The sequence below is a fragment of the Chelonoidis abingdonii genome, chromosome 11 (assembly GCF_003597395.2).
Source record: "Chelonoidis abingdonii isolate Lonesome George chromosome 11, CheloAbing_2.0, whole genome shotgun sequence".
Classification (NCBI taxonomy): Eukaryota; Metazoa; Chordata; order Testudines; family Testudinidae; genus Chelonoidis; species Chelonoidis abingdonii.
Genome location: NC_133779.1, coordinates 62,754,336 through 62,769,299, shown reverse-complemented (window position 1 = coordinate 62,769,299; position 14,964 = coordinate 62,754,336). Strand labels below are relative to the sequence as shown.

The 14,964-nt window shown below is 64.9% G+C and overlaps 1 protein-coding gene across 1 annotated transcript; it reads right to left on the bottom strand.

Moving 5' to 3' along the window:
* Window positions 1-382: 382 nt before the first annotated feature.
* Window positions 383-8,448, bottom strand: BCL3 (BCL3 transcription coactivator). Its single transcript, XM_032778838.2, has 9 exons — window positions 7,625-8,448; window positions 6,948-7,131; window positions 5,185-5,293; window positions 3,664-3,865; window positions 3,311-3,399; window positions 2,984-3,061; window positions 2,587-2,754; window positions 2,184-2,304; window positions 383-1,720 (listed from the first exon to the last, which is right to left on the bottom strand). The coding sequence occupies exons 1-9, from the start codon at window positions 8,061-8,063 to the stop codon at window positions 1,233-1,235; spliced, it is 1,878 nt and encodes a 625-aa protein (XP_032634729.1). The 5' UTR covers window positions 8,064-8,448; the 3' UTR covers window positions 383-1,232.
* Window positions 8,449-14,964: the final 6,516 nt, after the last annotated feature.

Sequence of the window (14,964 nt, the reverse complement as noted above, 5' to 3'; positions counted from 1 at the left end):
TCCCAGGGACCCATCAGCCCTATAGCACCCCCCTATCATCCCCAGGGCCTCATCCAGCCCCACAGCACCCCTCATCAGCCCCACGGGCCCATCCAGCCCCCTAGCACCCCCCATTAGCCCCATAGCACCCCCCATCAGCCCCACGGGCCCATCCAGCCCCAAAGCACCCCCCCATCAGCCCCAGGGGCCCATCCCATCCCAGGGGCCCATCCAGCCCCATAGCACCCCCTATCATCCCCAGGGGCCCATCCAGCTCCACAGCACCTCCCATTAGCCCCACGGGCCCATCCAGCCACATAGCGCCCCCCATAGCACCCTCCATCAGCCCCACAGAGCCCCTCCATCAGCCCCATAGTGCCCCTTAAGTCTTTCAGTCTCAGGATAAAAAATACAAAAAATATTTTATTAGCGGCTTAGAAAAGACCCTCATAAGTTACCCCCAAACCACAACACCCCCTCCCCCCCCAGGAGATTCAAGTATCAGTGACTGGCAGCAACTCTGAGGTGGGGGGGGCAGGATCCCCCACCCACCTGCTTCTGCATCCAGGAGAGCACCGAGGGGGCAGCCTGGGAGCAGAAGGGTTAATGCTAGTGAATGGGGGGTGGGGGCTGGGCCTAGCTCCCAGCAGCCTTTTGGGGGGGCATAGAGGGCCCCTGCGAGTCCAGTCTCAGTGCAGCCAATCCCCCTCCAGGGTTCTGCCGACTCCATCCCGGGCGTTAGCTGCGACCTCCCCAGAGGCTGCTTGTGGTTTCACTCAGGCTCTGGCCCCGTTTTGGGGCAGGGGTCCTGGCAGGGCCACTCTGTGCTGGCTCCTGGGGGAGGGGAGGGCAGAAAGAGGACACACTGCCCCCTTCCCCCACCGCAGGCGGGGGGAGGCGAATTAAAGGGGGCCTGTCGGACACTCCTCTCTTCAGGACTTCACCGGGGCTGGGACCTTGGCCCCATAGTAGCATATGGGTTCCCCCTCCATGGAGACAGCCAGACACCTGGCTCTCCCAGGAACACGTGGAGATGCCCGGACTCCTGGGTCCTGCAGGAGAGTAGGCAGCTGTCGCTGGCAGTGAGGGTCCCCCCAGGAGGCCCGGATGCCTGGGTCCCTCAGGAACGGACGAGGTCCGGTGCACAGAGACACAGCGTCCTCCAGGAGCCGGTCACCCCAGTGCTACATCCCCAGGGCGAGTCCCCTGGGGTCCCTGGGTTGGGAGGGGCGGCTGCCCCCAGGACTCTGCTGTCAGCTGCCCCCGCTGTCCCTGCTGCAAAGCCACTGCCCCTCGGCCACACTCACGGGTGGGCTCCCTGCCCCACACAGAGTCTGTGATTGGTCCAGCCCAGCACCTCTCAGGTGAATCCGATTGGGTGGCAGCCCCTGGACAATGGACGGGTGAAAGGTGCCAGGCAGCAGCGAGAGGTGATTGCTTGAGGTGTCCTGGCCAGGAGACGCAATTGGGTAGATGGCACCATGGAGTGCAGGCTCCAGCAGGCTTTCGGCCAATCGCAGAAAGGGCTTGGGGGCAGTGGCAGAGCCCATTGGCTGCCCCAGGGTGGGTGTGGGTATGTTTCCCTCCAGCTTCACCCCATGGAGGGGGCCAGGCGTTGATGCCCCATTGGCTGGCTCAGCAGTTTCTGGTCTCTGATTGGTTGGGGCAGTTCTGCAGGCTCCTGGGGTGTGAGGAGGGCTTGGGGCAGACAGTGGGGAGCCAGGGGAGGCACTGGGCAGACCTGCGGGGAGGAGAAAGGGGACATCAGGAATCAGCCCCAGAACCCCACCCCACAAAGGGGAACCTGGAACTCTCCCCCACCCGAGATCCCAACCCCTCCCCCCAGAACCCTTGGGTCCTCCCACTGCCCCCTGGGAAACGCTTTGCCCTCCCCAGGGAGCCCGGAGTTGTGAGGGGATTGGTGCATCTCCCCATGGGGCTGGCTCCAGGGGTCATGGGCAGGCAGAGCAGAGCGTGACCTTCAGACGGGGCACTCCCCAAGGGGCTCCGGGAGCTCGGGGGGGGGGGCACATGGGCCAAGGGGGCCAGTAGAGTGTTACTGCTGGAGGTCAGGCGGGCGGCAGGGGCATTGGGGGGGCAGCACTCACCATTGGGAGTCAGGCGGGCGGCAGGGGCATTGGGGGGGCAGCACTCACCATTGGGAGTCAGGCGGGCGCCAGGGGCATTGGGGGGGCAGCACTCACCATTGGGAGTCAGGCGGGCGCCAGGGGAGCTGGCTGAACTGGGTGCCGGGGAGGCCCCGTCCCGGGTGCAGTCGGAGGCTGGGGGAGGCCGAGAGGCCTTTCCCCTCAGGATGTCAATCACCTGGGAATGGGGGATGAAAGGTGTTACCCTGTCCTGCTGGGAGCCCCCCCAGGCCCACCCCAAGACCCCTTAACTCCCCCAATTCCCACATGGCAGCAGTGGCCCCTCCCATCCCTGCTTCCCTTCACCCCCATGGCCCCTACTCTCCCTCCCTCCAAACCTCTATACCCCCAGCCTTTCCCTCCCCATAATCCCCCCAGGGCCTCTTTGTGCAGCCCCCCGTGTCCTCCTGCTGACCCTCCCCAGTCCCCTGCTCAGCCCCCCAGCATCCCCTCCACTCACCCGCCGGTTCTTGGCCACCATGAGCGCCGTGTCGTTGTGATAGTTCTTGATCCCGCAGTCGGCCCCGTTCCGCACCAGCAGCCGCAGGGCGTCCAGCAGCCCCCGTCCACTGGCCACATGCAGTGCCGTGCACCCCGCGTATGACTGCGCGTTCACATTCGCCCCATTCTGCCGGGGCAGGGGAGAGAAGAGATGGGCGGTGAGACAGGACAGACAACGCCCCCCTGCCCGGAGCGTCCTGGTGCCCTGCCCTCCCCTGGACAGGTGAGGTGGCTGGGAGAGGGCAGGGTTTGGGGGGACAGTGACAGGAACCTCTTTGGGGCAAGGGGACATTTGGGGGAGCTGAAGGGAGGGAGAGGGACCAGGTGTGTGAGGGGGGAGGGGGACTGACCCTCACCTGTATTAGCAGCTCCACCATGTCTAGGCTGTTGTTCTCCACGGCATGGAGCAAGGGGGAGCGGCCGCTCTTGATGTCCTGTGTGGGGTGCACAGTAGGGTCTGACCCGTCAGGTACAGACAGGCCCACCCCCCCACAGTCACACATCTTCCCCCGCCGGAAATCCCCCCTCAGTTCGCACAGTTCTCTTCCAGCTCTGCATCCCCTTCCCCACCACTGTACCCAACCCTCCTTGTGTAGGGGGGCGTTGGAGGGGATGGGCTTCCCCGTACCCAGCCCCCCGTACACCATGTCTGCGGGGTGGGAGTAGGTGCTCCCCATGCTCACCACAGCGTCGATATCCGCCCCGTGCTCCAGCAGCAGCAGCACTGTGTCCCGGTTCGAGGTGGCCACAGAGATATGCAGGGGGGTGAGACCTGGGGGGAGAAAACAGGGGGGTGGTGAGAGAGACAAGGAGGAGGACGGTTTGGGGCGGGGGGGGGGGGGGTGCTGACCTGGCTTGGCAGGGGGACCTTTGGGCTTTTCCAGAGATTCTGGTCCCAGTTGTCAGCTGTTTGGAAAAATTCTCAAAACCACAAGCTCCCTCCCCCATCCCCTCCTGACCCCAGTAGCCCCCATCCCTGCATCCACCCCTCCCAACCCCAGTCCCGTCCCCCCCCATCCCCTTCTGCCCTGCTCACCCTCGTAGTTCCGGGCCTCCAGCTCAGGTCGGTTGCTGCCCCACTCCAGCAGCTCACGCAGGCATCGGGGGCTGCTGTGCTCGCAGGCCAGGTGCACCGACGTTTGTCCGTGCCGGTCCAGTGCCATCGGGGACGCCCCGTGCGAGAGCAGCAGCTTCACCAGGGATGGCTGGGTGGTGATCACCGCCAGATGCAAGGGAGTCTGAGGGGGGAGAGGCACAAGGCACTGCTGCAGGGAAGCTCGCAATGCCTGGCAGTGGGTCCCAGCTGGGAGCACACACAAGGAAGCTCGCAGCACCAGGGGGTTTCCCAGCTGGGGACTCAGGCAGGGCATTGCCACAGCAAAGCTTACAGCACCGAGACATGCAAGCTGCGAGCAGCTGGTGCACACCCTGTAACCAGAGGAAGCTGCCCGGTCCCGACGGTGCTAACCGCAGCCCCCGGTGCCAGCCACGTTGACGCAGACGCTTCTGAGAAGGGGCTGGAGCTGGCTCAGGTGGTGGTTTACGGGAAGTGGGGCACACAACATGGGACTGGGGGTGGCTGCCCTCTGCTTAGAGACCCCCATCCGGGACCCAAGCAGAGCTGGGGGGAGCCCAGGGCTTGGGTAACTGGGGGCTGCAGGTCAGGAGTGAGGTCAGGAGTCCATAGGATGGAGCTGGCAGCTCCTTCTGGGGATGGGGTGGGTGGGATGAGCTTGTAAGAGTGTGCACAGGTGCCATGGTGTGTGTGAGTGAGCATGTCCCAGCAAGCCGTGTCTCTGTGAGAGCCAGCAAGTGCACTGCAGCGAGTGTGCGTGTGTGTGTGACTGGTGCATGGGGCCATCGCAGTGAGAGTGTGCGATGCTTGTGGAAGTCCTTGAACACGCTCATGGCAGGGAGCAAGTGTGTCTGAGCGTGTGTCACAGTGTGTGTGTCACACCAGTGCATCGTGAGTGTGGAATGCAACATGCTCTGGTGCATGAGTGTGCAGTGCTCCGGGAATACAGGGGTCCAGGGAGTGGGAGTGTCTGAGTGTGTGTCTCAGCCGTGCATGGGGAGTGTGCAACGCGGCGTGCCCCGGTGCTCTGGGAATGGTGCAAGGAGCCAGAGGGAGATGGAAGAGCGTTGCAGGGTTTGCCCGCGACCCGCTTTGTGTCTCATCACTGCAGGGCGACCTGTAAGTGCTCCAGGTGCCAGGTGCGCCTGTTTGTCCGTCTGTCTGCGTCCCCTCCCCCGTGACTCAGGCTCTGACCCTGGGGCGTCGCCCAGGCAACGGGGGGAGGAAGTTGTCGGGGAAAGTCCCGTCTGCGCTGGGGCTGGGCGGGGCTGGGCACGTGGGTTCTGGGAACGCCGTGCCCGGGTCCCCCCCCCGCCCCGCCCCGCCCCCTGTCAGCCTGGTGCCCCCTGACGGGGCAGGTCGGCATCACACCCCTCTCCCGATACCCAGCTCCCCCCATCTGGCAGGGACCAGTCTGGTATCAGAGCCCACAGACCGGCCCCCCCATCCTGCCCCGCTGGGACCCCAGCCCCCCAGACTGACCTGCCGCAGGTTGTTGTAGATGTCCAGGTCCCGCTGACCCTGCAGGAAGAGGCTGACCAGGCGCTGGGCAATGGGCAGGTTCCCCTGGGCCACAGCGATGTGCAGAGCCCTGGGGACAGGGGGAGGAGAGAGCGTCACTGGGGTAGGGGGTGGGGGTAGAACCTCCTCAGGGTCGTCCCCCCCCCGCTCCACAGAAAGTTCCTCTCCCCTCCCCCAGCCACAGAAATTCCCAGGTAGGTTCTGGCTAGAACAGCAGTTGCAACCGTGTCAGGGGAATCGCCAGCCTGATCCCAGCTGGGAGCTCACCGAGCTGGGCAGTGCCCCACGGGAGCTCTGCTTCACCAGCAGCTCCTGGTCACCCCTGGGCGGATGCCAGCTAGAACAGCGGGTGCAGCAAGTTGCTGGAGTCCCCCCCCCCCCCGAGACGCTGCCCTTTCTGATCTGTTAGCTACACTGGTGCTGCTTAGAACAAGCGTTGCAATGTTAGCGAGGTCCCCGTCCTGCCCCACATCATCTCCACGGGGTCTGAGATGCCCCCCCCATCTTCCACCTCACCCTCCCCACGGCCCCATGGCTCCCTTCGCCCAGCTCCCCCCTCCCTCCCATGTCCTGCCCCCCAGAGCCCTGTCACCCCAGCTCACCCCTCCCTCTGCTCCCTGCTCTGGTCCCCAGCTCTGCTGCCCCACAGCCCTGGCCCCCTCTCTGCCGCTCCCCCACCCCCAAAGTCGCAGGTGATTTCAGAGAATCGCTCCAGCAGCGAATTACGATAAAAGGAAACCTCTTATCAGCGCGGCCCGAACGGGGGGGGGGGGGTCCTCGACTCTGGGCTTCCAGTAAGAGCTCCCAGCAGCCCGCTGACCTCCACTTCCTGTCTTAAACAGGCCACTTTCGATATCCACTGGCAGCTCAGGCTTTGGAGGCTGCAGCGCTGCGAGCTGCCCCAGGAACAGTGCCCTGTCACTGCCAAGCCAGGAACCCCGTGCTGTGAGCTTCCCTCACCACAGTGCCCTGTCGATAACCCAGCGCTGTGAGCTTCCCCGCCACAGTGCCCTGTCGGGAACCCAGTGCTGTGAGCTTCCCTGCCACAGTGCCCTGTCACTGCCCAGCTGAGAACCCAGTGCTGTGAGTTTCTTCCCATGACAGTGCCCTGTCACTGCACAGCCAGGAACCCAGTGCTGTGAGCTTCCCTGCCACAGTGCCCTGTCGGGAACCCAGAGCTGCGAACTTCGCCAGGAACAGTGCCCTGTCACTGCCCTGTCAGGAATCCAGTGCTGCGAGCTTCCCCAGGAATAGTGCCCTGTCATTGCCTAGCTGGGAACCCAGTGCTGCAAGCTTCCCCATGACAGTGCCCTGTCACTGCCCAGCCAGGCATCCAGTGCTGGGAGCTTCCCCAGGAACAGTGCCCTGTCACTGCCGAGCCAAGAACCCAGCGCTGTGATCTTCCCTGCAGCAGTGCCCAGCCAGGCGCAGGGGGAGGGTACGGGGGGCGGAGGAAGAGGAAGCCGGGGAGGAAATCTATCCCCCTCCCCTTCCAGTAAGAAGTTTGAGCCACGGGACCATTACGCATGAAAAAAACGTCGGCAGGGGTGGGACCGGGATGGGGGAGGGCTACACAGAAGGGCCGGGGATTCCCCTTCCCAGCCGGGCTGGCTCGCTCGCTCTGTCTGGGCTCACAGATGGGCCCCTTGCCCCCATGTCCGTACTGAGGGCCCAGGGCTATTTAAACTCACCCCCCATTTCAACCCCCCCCCACACACACTTACGTGTCTCCATCCTCGTCCTGCTTGGTCGCCGTAGCGATGTCAGCAGCTATCTGTGTCTGCAGGGGGCAGAGAAGGGGGTAGGGAGTGGCGGGGCGCCCCAGCAGAGGGGCCGGCAGTAGGGGGTGGGGGGCCACGGGGTGGAAGAACGGGGCCCGCTCCGGGACCAGGAAGGGTCCGGTCAGACCTAGTGGGGGGAGAAGAATAGGGGTGCGTGAGCGAAAGGAGGGATCCCCCTTATACATCGCAAGGGACCCAGGAGTCCGGGGCCAGCACCTCTTGTGGTCTCCTCCATAACCAGTCCCTAGAGACCCAGGAATCCGGGACCAGCACCTCCTGGGGTCTCCCCCATAACCCGTCCCTAGTGACCCAGGAGTCCAGGACCAGCACCTCCTGGGGTCTCCCCCATAACCCCTCCCGCAAAGGACCCAGGAGTCGGGGCCAGGGCTACGTTTGAGCAATCGCTTTACTGAAATCCTCACCCGGCCCCTGAGGCCAAGGGCACGGACTGTCCTCCGCCGCCCCCAGCCCATTTCCCGGGCACCCGGCGTACGGGCGCGGGAGGGTCTCCAGCCCGTGGGACCTGTCCTGGCCACCCGCTAGCACCTGGGGAGACACCGGCTGTCTGCGAAGAAAGGAAGGGGCCCCCGCGGGGGCGATGTGGGGCGGGGGTCACCCACCTATGAGGTAGGGAGGTGGCAGGCGGGCGTACTCCACAGCCACGTAGGGGGGGCAGTACCCGTTGCAAAAGGGGGGATGCTGCTCCCCAGAGGCGCCCTCCTGCCCCCCGTCGCTCTCCGTCTTGGGTACCTTCCCGGCCGGGGGCCCGGGCCGCTCCCAGCCCGGCCCCCGCACTGCGTAGCGGCGTTTGCGCAGGGGCAGCGAGGTCTCCGCTTTCCTGCCCCCCTCATCGGGGGGCCCCGGGCTCGGTGCCCCGAGGTCGGGGGGAGGAGTCCTTGGCCCCCCCGGGGCTCCGGGCCAGGGTGCAGGGAATGGCCGGCTGCCCTGAAGAGCCCGCTGCCCCCCGGGGTCTTTGGTACGGGGAGCCCCGCTCCCCTGGCACTCGGGGCTGTCCCCCTTCCGCCACGTCCTCAGGTCCACGGGCATCTCCTCCGCCATTCCTCAAGCGCCGGGGTCCTTTGCCCCCAGAGTGGGGGAGGGTCGCCAGCCAAACCGGCTCGGTCTCCTGGGTCCTGTGCCCCCGGGATGGGCGTGAGGGGGAGTCACCAGCCAAACGTCGCTCGGTCTCCTGGGTCCTTTGCCCCCCGTGTGGGCGAGGGGTCACCAGCCAAACCCCGTTTTGCCCTTTTGCGAGCGCATGGCCTCAGCAGGTGCCCCCTGCAGCGCCGGGCACCTCCACGGAGCGGGCGCGCAGGGAGGGGGCGGCCTGGCTGCCCACAGCCCCCAACTGAAGCCAGGAAGGCTGCAGCAGGCAGCCGGGGTAGAGGAAGGGCCACCGGGACTTCCCCGGCCGCTCAGCTGAACGCTAGGGACTTTCAGAGCCGCCTCCCCCCGGGCTTGGGGTGGAGAATTACTGCCCCTGCCCCGCCCCCCGCCCGCCCCCAGGAGCGGCAGCGGCAGCAGGGGAGCCCCGGTGCGCCCAGGGCCCCGTGCCAAGTGTGCGCCTAGGGCGCACCGCCCGCTTCCCGGACTCTCCCCTCCCCACCGGAAACGCCCCGGATGGGGGGGCGGCAGGGAACGCCCCGGGCTCGGCGGACGAGGGTGGAGCGGGGAGGTCCCGTTCCGGACACGGTTAACCCCTTCTACCCCCCGCCCCTGGCACGGAGAGACCGGGGCTGTCAGTGCAGGGGGCTCCCTGGCACCCCCGCAAAGCGCGCCCGTCTGCCCCCGGCCCTGGTCCAGGGGTCCGGCTGGGGGCAGCAGGGCCCGCACCAGCCATTAGCAGATTAAGTAATTGATCCGGGCCCAGCCGCTCAAAGCAGCCCCCTTGATTAGTTTGGGGGGGGGTAGGAGCCAGGGGGTCTCACGGCTTCCTGGGAAGCTGGGGGAGGATTCTCCCTCTGGGACCATGGCAGGGGGGCAGCAGCAGGGCCAGGAACACAAGCTCCCAGGGTAGATGCTGCCTGCAGGAGTAGGTCTGAGTCACCCCGGGGTGAATCCAGAGTCACTGTAGAGCCCCAGGGAGCTGTGGGTGGATACATCTCAGTCCACCCTCCACCACCTTCCCCCAACACACTTCTCCTTCCAGCCGTCCTCATCTCCACTCACCCCCCTCCAGCTCCCCCACACCCCCATCCTTCTCTCCTGCCACCCCTCCTCCATCTCCACTCACCCCCTCCAGCTCCCCCACACCTCCATCCCTCCCTCCTTCCACCCCTCCCGCATCTCCACTCACCCCCCTCCAGGTCCCCCACACCTCCATCCCTCCCTCATCCACCCTCCCTCCTTCAATCCCTCCCCCACACTCCTCCAGGCCACTCTATGTATCCATCCTTTGTGCCCCCCATCCCTCCTTGCCTCCCCTCCCTGCGCCTGAGAAATGACCAGGGTGTGAGGGCCCATGTCCTGGGCTCAATCAGGCCCCCACCACCGCCAGCCCCTGGCTCAGGCTGTGTCCCCAAACACAGCTGGGGAAACCGAGGGAGTGACTCAGCTACAACTCACAGCAAGTCACCAGCACAGCTGAGAATGGAACCCAGGAGTCCTGGCTCCCACCCCTCCCCCAAGGACTCTGTCACATCCGTGTTGCTCCTGCCCCGGTGGCAGGGATGGGTCCCGAGCCCACTGCAAAGGGCTGAGTCACTGAGGGTGGGGAGAGAATAGAAACATGGGGACCCCATGGCTGCGGGGATGGGGAAGCAGGGGATTCTAGGAGCAGTGGTTGGGTATACGGGGGTGGGGGTGGGATGGCCCATGGAAGACTTTGCCCTGTTGATCCAGTAGGGAATTTCCTGGGGTGGGGAGGTAGATAATTTACCTACCCCCTCCCAGCTCCACCACTCCCCCCAGCAGTGACCCCTGCCCTGCATCTCCACTGCTCCCCAGTGCAGTGACCATGGTCCACCCCTACTGCTCCCCCTGCAGTGACCCTGCCCTGCACCTCCCCTGATCCCCCCTGCAGTGACCTCTGTCCCCACTCCCACTGCACCCCTGCAGTGACCCTGCCCATCCCCACTGCTCCCCATTGCAGTGACCCCTCCCTGCATCCCCCCTGCACCCCTGCAATGACCCCTGCCCTGCATCTCCACTGCTCCCCAGTGCAGTGACCCTGTCCCACCCCACTGCTCCCCAGTGAAGTGACCCTGCCCCACTCCCGCTGCTTCTCCTGCAGTGACCTCCCCACTGCTCCCCCTGCAGACAGTGACTCCTGCCCTGCATCTCCACTCTCCCCAGTGCAGTGACCCTACCTCACCCCCACTGCTTCTCCTGAAGTGACCCTTGCTCTGCATCTCCACTGCTCCCCCTGCAGCGATCCCTTCCCCCACTCCCATGGCACCCCTGCAGTGACACCTGCTTTGCATCCCCACTGCAGTGACCCCTTCCTGCATCCCCACTGCTTCCCCTGCAGCAACCTCTGCCCCCACTCCCACTGCTCCCCACTGTAGTGACCCCTCCCTGCATCCCCACTGCTCCCCCTACAGTGACCCCTCCCTACTCCCCCTTCAGTGACCCCTGCCCCCACTCCCACTGCACCCCTGCAGTGACAGTGTTGTCCCCCCCAGCCAGGTCCTTGTCCCAAGGGTGCATGTGAGTGAGAAGTGCCAGGCTGTGGGGGTGCAGAACACAGAAAACCCTGCAAACAGAGAGAACAGCCTGCTGTCCCCAGCCCAGCACAGAGGGACAGGGCCCAACCACCAATCTTTCAGCTGTCTGTGCACCTCTGCCCTGCTTCCCCCTGTCCATGTACCCCCCACCCATAACTCCTTCAAACAGCCCCCCCCCTTCTCCCTGGCTCCGCCCCTGGAAGCAGGATCCAATTTACCAGAAGCGATGGGTTTGGAAAGTCCCTGCTCAGCATCCTGCATCCCCCACTGGGGGGGGGAGGGAGGAGCTGGGAGGGGGTGTCAGGTTGGGTGGGCAGTGACCCCCCACCCATCCCCTGAGAGGCCGTGTTCTGCAGGGGAGCACAAAGATGAGTATGGGAGCAGGCGCCAGTGTCAAAGGGGAGTGACTGCACACAGCTGTGCAGTGAGTGCACCACTGTGGGTATGTGTGCAAGGAGTGGGTGGTGGATGTGTCAGGGTATGTGCAAGTGCAAAAAGGGTCAGAGAGTGCATCCTTGCATGAGTGTGCAAAGATCAGTCATGAGGGTACAAGGGTGTGTGTGTGAAGGACAGACAGCTGACAGAAATTGGTGGTGAGTGCTGGAGGATGACTGTGATCACAGGAGAATGGTGGTGAGTGTGCAAAGACCTGTTGGGTGAGAATGCAAAAAGGCAGCTAGGAGTGTCCTGATTCCCAGTCCTCACTGCCACTCCCCTCCTAGAGCCAGGAGAGAACAAGGAGTTCTGGCTCCCAGCCCCCCTGCTCTAACCACCAGCCCCCACTTGTGTCCCAGAGCTGGGGAGATAATCTAGGAGTCCTGGCTCCCAGCCCCACTTGCTCTAACCACTAGACATCACTTCCCTCCCCAAGCCAGGAGAGAACCCAGGAGTCCTGGCTCCCAGCCCCCTATACCTCCACTCGCTGCCTATAGCTGGGATAGAACCCAAGAGTCCTGGCCGCTTGGGCCCTCACGGCCCCTCTTCTCCGGCCGGCCCCTGCCTCAAGGGATGCAGACGAACTTGGGGGTGGGAGTTCCTCCATGGACCCGTGAGGACCCCTGCTGGTGAAATGCGGAAATGCGCATTTGTCCGGGTCTATATAGGGCCCGTGTGGGAGCGGGCGGGGCGGCTGCTTGGATGGAGGCGGGATAAGGTGCAGCCTGACCCCCTCCCCCCCGCACTGGCCGGAGGGGGGTGCCCACAGGGGGGCTCCTGTTGTCTCAGGTGGCACCAGGCTGCAGCAGTGTCGCGGGGGGGGAGGTGCTCAGAAGGGCGGGGCAGGGGTCTCAGCAGGCGCTTCTGTGTTGCTGAGACAGGGCAGCTTTAGGCCAGTTCAACCAGTTCCCCTGAATCAGGCCCCGTGCCCAAGCCCTGGTACTGCATACTGTCAAGAGTCGGTGCGCTGTATCGGGGTGGCCCCCCAACCCCTGCCCACACCCGCCCCTGTCTCCAGCCAGCCCCACACCCTCTGCCCACAGCCAGCCTGTCTCCAGCCAGCCCCTGACTGCAGCCCCCCAACCCCTGCCCTGCCCACACCAGCCCCTGTGTCCAGCCAGGCCCCCACCCCCTGCACCCTCTGCCCGCAGCTATCCCCTGTCTCCATCCCCACACCCCCTGCCTGCAGCCAGCCTGTCTCCAGCCAGCCCTGCACCCTCTGCCCTGGCTCCAGCCCCACGCCCAAGCTCTGGTACTGCATACTGATAAGAGTCGGTGTGCTGTACCGAGGTAGCCCCCCACCCCCTACCCACACCCGCCCCTGTCTCCAGCCAGCCCCTGACTGCAGCCCCACACCCCCTGCCCTGCCCACACCAGCCCCTGTCTCCAGCCAGCCCTGCACCCCTGCCCTGCCCGCACCAGCCCCTGCCTGCAGCCAGCCCTGCAGCCTCTGCCTGCAGCCAGCCCGTCTCCAGCCCCACACCCCCTGCCTGCCTGCACCAGCCCTTGCCTGCAGCCAGCCCTGCACCCTCTGCCCGCAGCCAGCCCCTGTCTCCAGCCCCACACCCTCTGCCCTGTCTCCAGCCTCACACCCCCTGCCCTGCCCACACCAGCCCCTGCCTGCAGCCAGCCCTGCACCCTCTGCCCTGGCTCCAGCCCTGCGCCCAAGCCCTGGTACTGCATACTGGCAAGAGTCGGTGCGCTGTACCGGGGTGACCCGTCTTCCCCAGGGGGCAATTTAAAAGGCCTGGGGCTCCCAGCAGGGATCCTTTAAATTGCCACCAGAGCCCCACTGCTGCAGTTCCCAGGGCAGTAAACCTGCACACCTGCTTCAATGAGGGGGCAGGGAGCAGCTGGGACTCACACATGTGCACACCCTAGGGTGACCAGACAGCAAGTGTGAAAAATTGGGACGGGGGTGGGGGGTAATAGGATCCTATATAAGAAAAAGACCCAAAAATTGGGACTGTCCCTATAAGATCAGGACATCTGGTCACCCTAGTATCAGAGGGGTAGCCGTGTTAGCCTGGATCTGTAAAAGCAGCATAGAATCCTGTGGCACCTTATAGACTAACAGACTAGCTGACGGAGTGGGTATTCACCCACGAAAGCTCACGCTCCAAAACGTCTGTTAGTCTATAAGGTGCCACAGGACTCTCTGCTGCTGATCACCCTAGCACACCCCCAGGGAGTGGCGGGGACCCACACATGTGAAACGGAGCCCATTTCTAGTTCAGGCCCATCGTTTTAAAAAGGAACTTTAGGGAGGGTTAACATACATCTGTATTTTCCCGGTCATGTCAGGCTTTTTGGTTCTTAAATCGCCATCCGGATGTATGGTAACCTTATTGGGACAAAAAATACGTACTGTGGGACATCCCTTAAATCAGAACTTTTTATAGGGAACCAGTTACTAAGAAATGAAAGGCCTTTTTTTACGTTTTTGTTTTTTTGCTTTTTTAGTCATCCCTGTCGGGGCCTTGCCAAAAATGTTTGAATTGGGCCCCACACTTCCTAAAGCTGGCCCTGGCTGGGAACGGGTCTAGGGCGGGGGGTGATGTGCTGTGGGGATGGGTTGGGGGCTCAGCAGGGGGTGCTGTGCTGTGGAGAGGGGGTGGGGGCTCTGCGGGGGGCTCTGTGCTAAACCCCTCCCACGCACAGCGCCCCCCGCGAGTTCCCCATCCTGCCCACAGCACAGCGCCCCCGCTGAGCCCCCACAGCACAGTGCCGCCTACCGAGCCCAACCCCTCCCACGCACAGCGCCCCCGTCGAGCTCCCCAGCTCCCTGCCACAGCACCCCCTGCTAGCCCCCAAGCACAGCCGCCTGCCGAGCCCCCAAAGAAGCGCCCCTGACGAGCCCCCAACCTCCCAAGCGACAGCATCCCCTGCTGGCACCCGCACGCACAGCGCCCCTACCGAGGCCGCCACACCCTCCCAACGCACAGCGCCTGCCACTCCCCACCCCCTTGCTCACGCGCCCCTGCTGAGCTCCCCCAGCACCAGCCCCCCCTTGATGAGCCCCACACCATAGCACAGAACCCCCTGACTGAGCCCAGGACCCCCCTCACAGCACAGTGCTCCCTAACCGAGCCCCCAGCACAAACGCTCTCCTAATCCCGCTCCCACAGCACAATGCCCCCCGCGAGTCCCACCCCCTGCGCCAACAGCACCACGTGACCCCAGCGGACCGCTGCCCCTCCCAAAGCGCTGCTGACCCCCAGCACGAGCGTCCTTTCCAAACTCCTAACCTGCCCCCACCAGCACGTGCCCGTGTGAAACCCCCTCCGCGCGCTCCAGCTTCGATCCCAGCACAACCTTGCGCCCCAACTCACAGCCAGCGCCCCCTGCGCAGCCCCCAGCACAGTGCCTGCTGACACCCCACAGCACCCTCTGCCGAGCCCCAACCCACAGCATAGCGCCCCCTGCCGATCCCCAACCCCCTGCCCACAGCGCCCCTGCTGGCACCAAGCACAGCGCCCCTGACGAGCCCCAACCACAGCACAGCACCCCCTATCGGCCCCCAGCACAGTGACCCTGCGGCCCCCCACTAGCGCCCCCTGCCTGCAGCGCCCCCTCCGAGCCCCACACACAGCACAGCACCCCTACCAAGCCCCCAACCCTCCCAAGACGCGCCCCCTACCGAGTGCCCAAACCCCCTGCCACAGTGCCCCCTAACTGAGCCCCCAGCCCTCCCCAGACAGTGTACCTGCTGACCCTGTCCCACGCGGCTCCCTACCGAGTCCCCAACCCCTGCCTGCAGCTCCCTACCGAGCCTCTCTCCCACAGCACAGCACCCTGCTGACCCCACCCACCCCACCCAACAGTGCCCCCTGCGTGAGCCCCCACCAGCGCCCCCCCAC

Bases quoted from the DNA above. Each gene is read 5' to 3' on its own strand.
- BCL3 (XM_032778838.2), bottom strand. From the start codon at position 8,063: ATGGCGGAGGAGATGCCCGTGGACCTGAGGACGTGGCGGAAGGGGGAC. The intron at 7,132-7,624 runs GTGGGTGACCCC...TCCCCCCACTAG, and splicing joins GCCACCTCCCTACCTCATAG to GTCTGACCGGACCCTTCCTG. The intron at 1,721-2,183 runs GTGAGTGCTGCC...TCCTCCCCGCAG, and splicing joins CGCCCGCCTGACTCCCAATG to GTCTGCCCAGTGCCTCCCCT.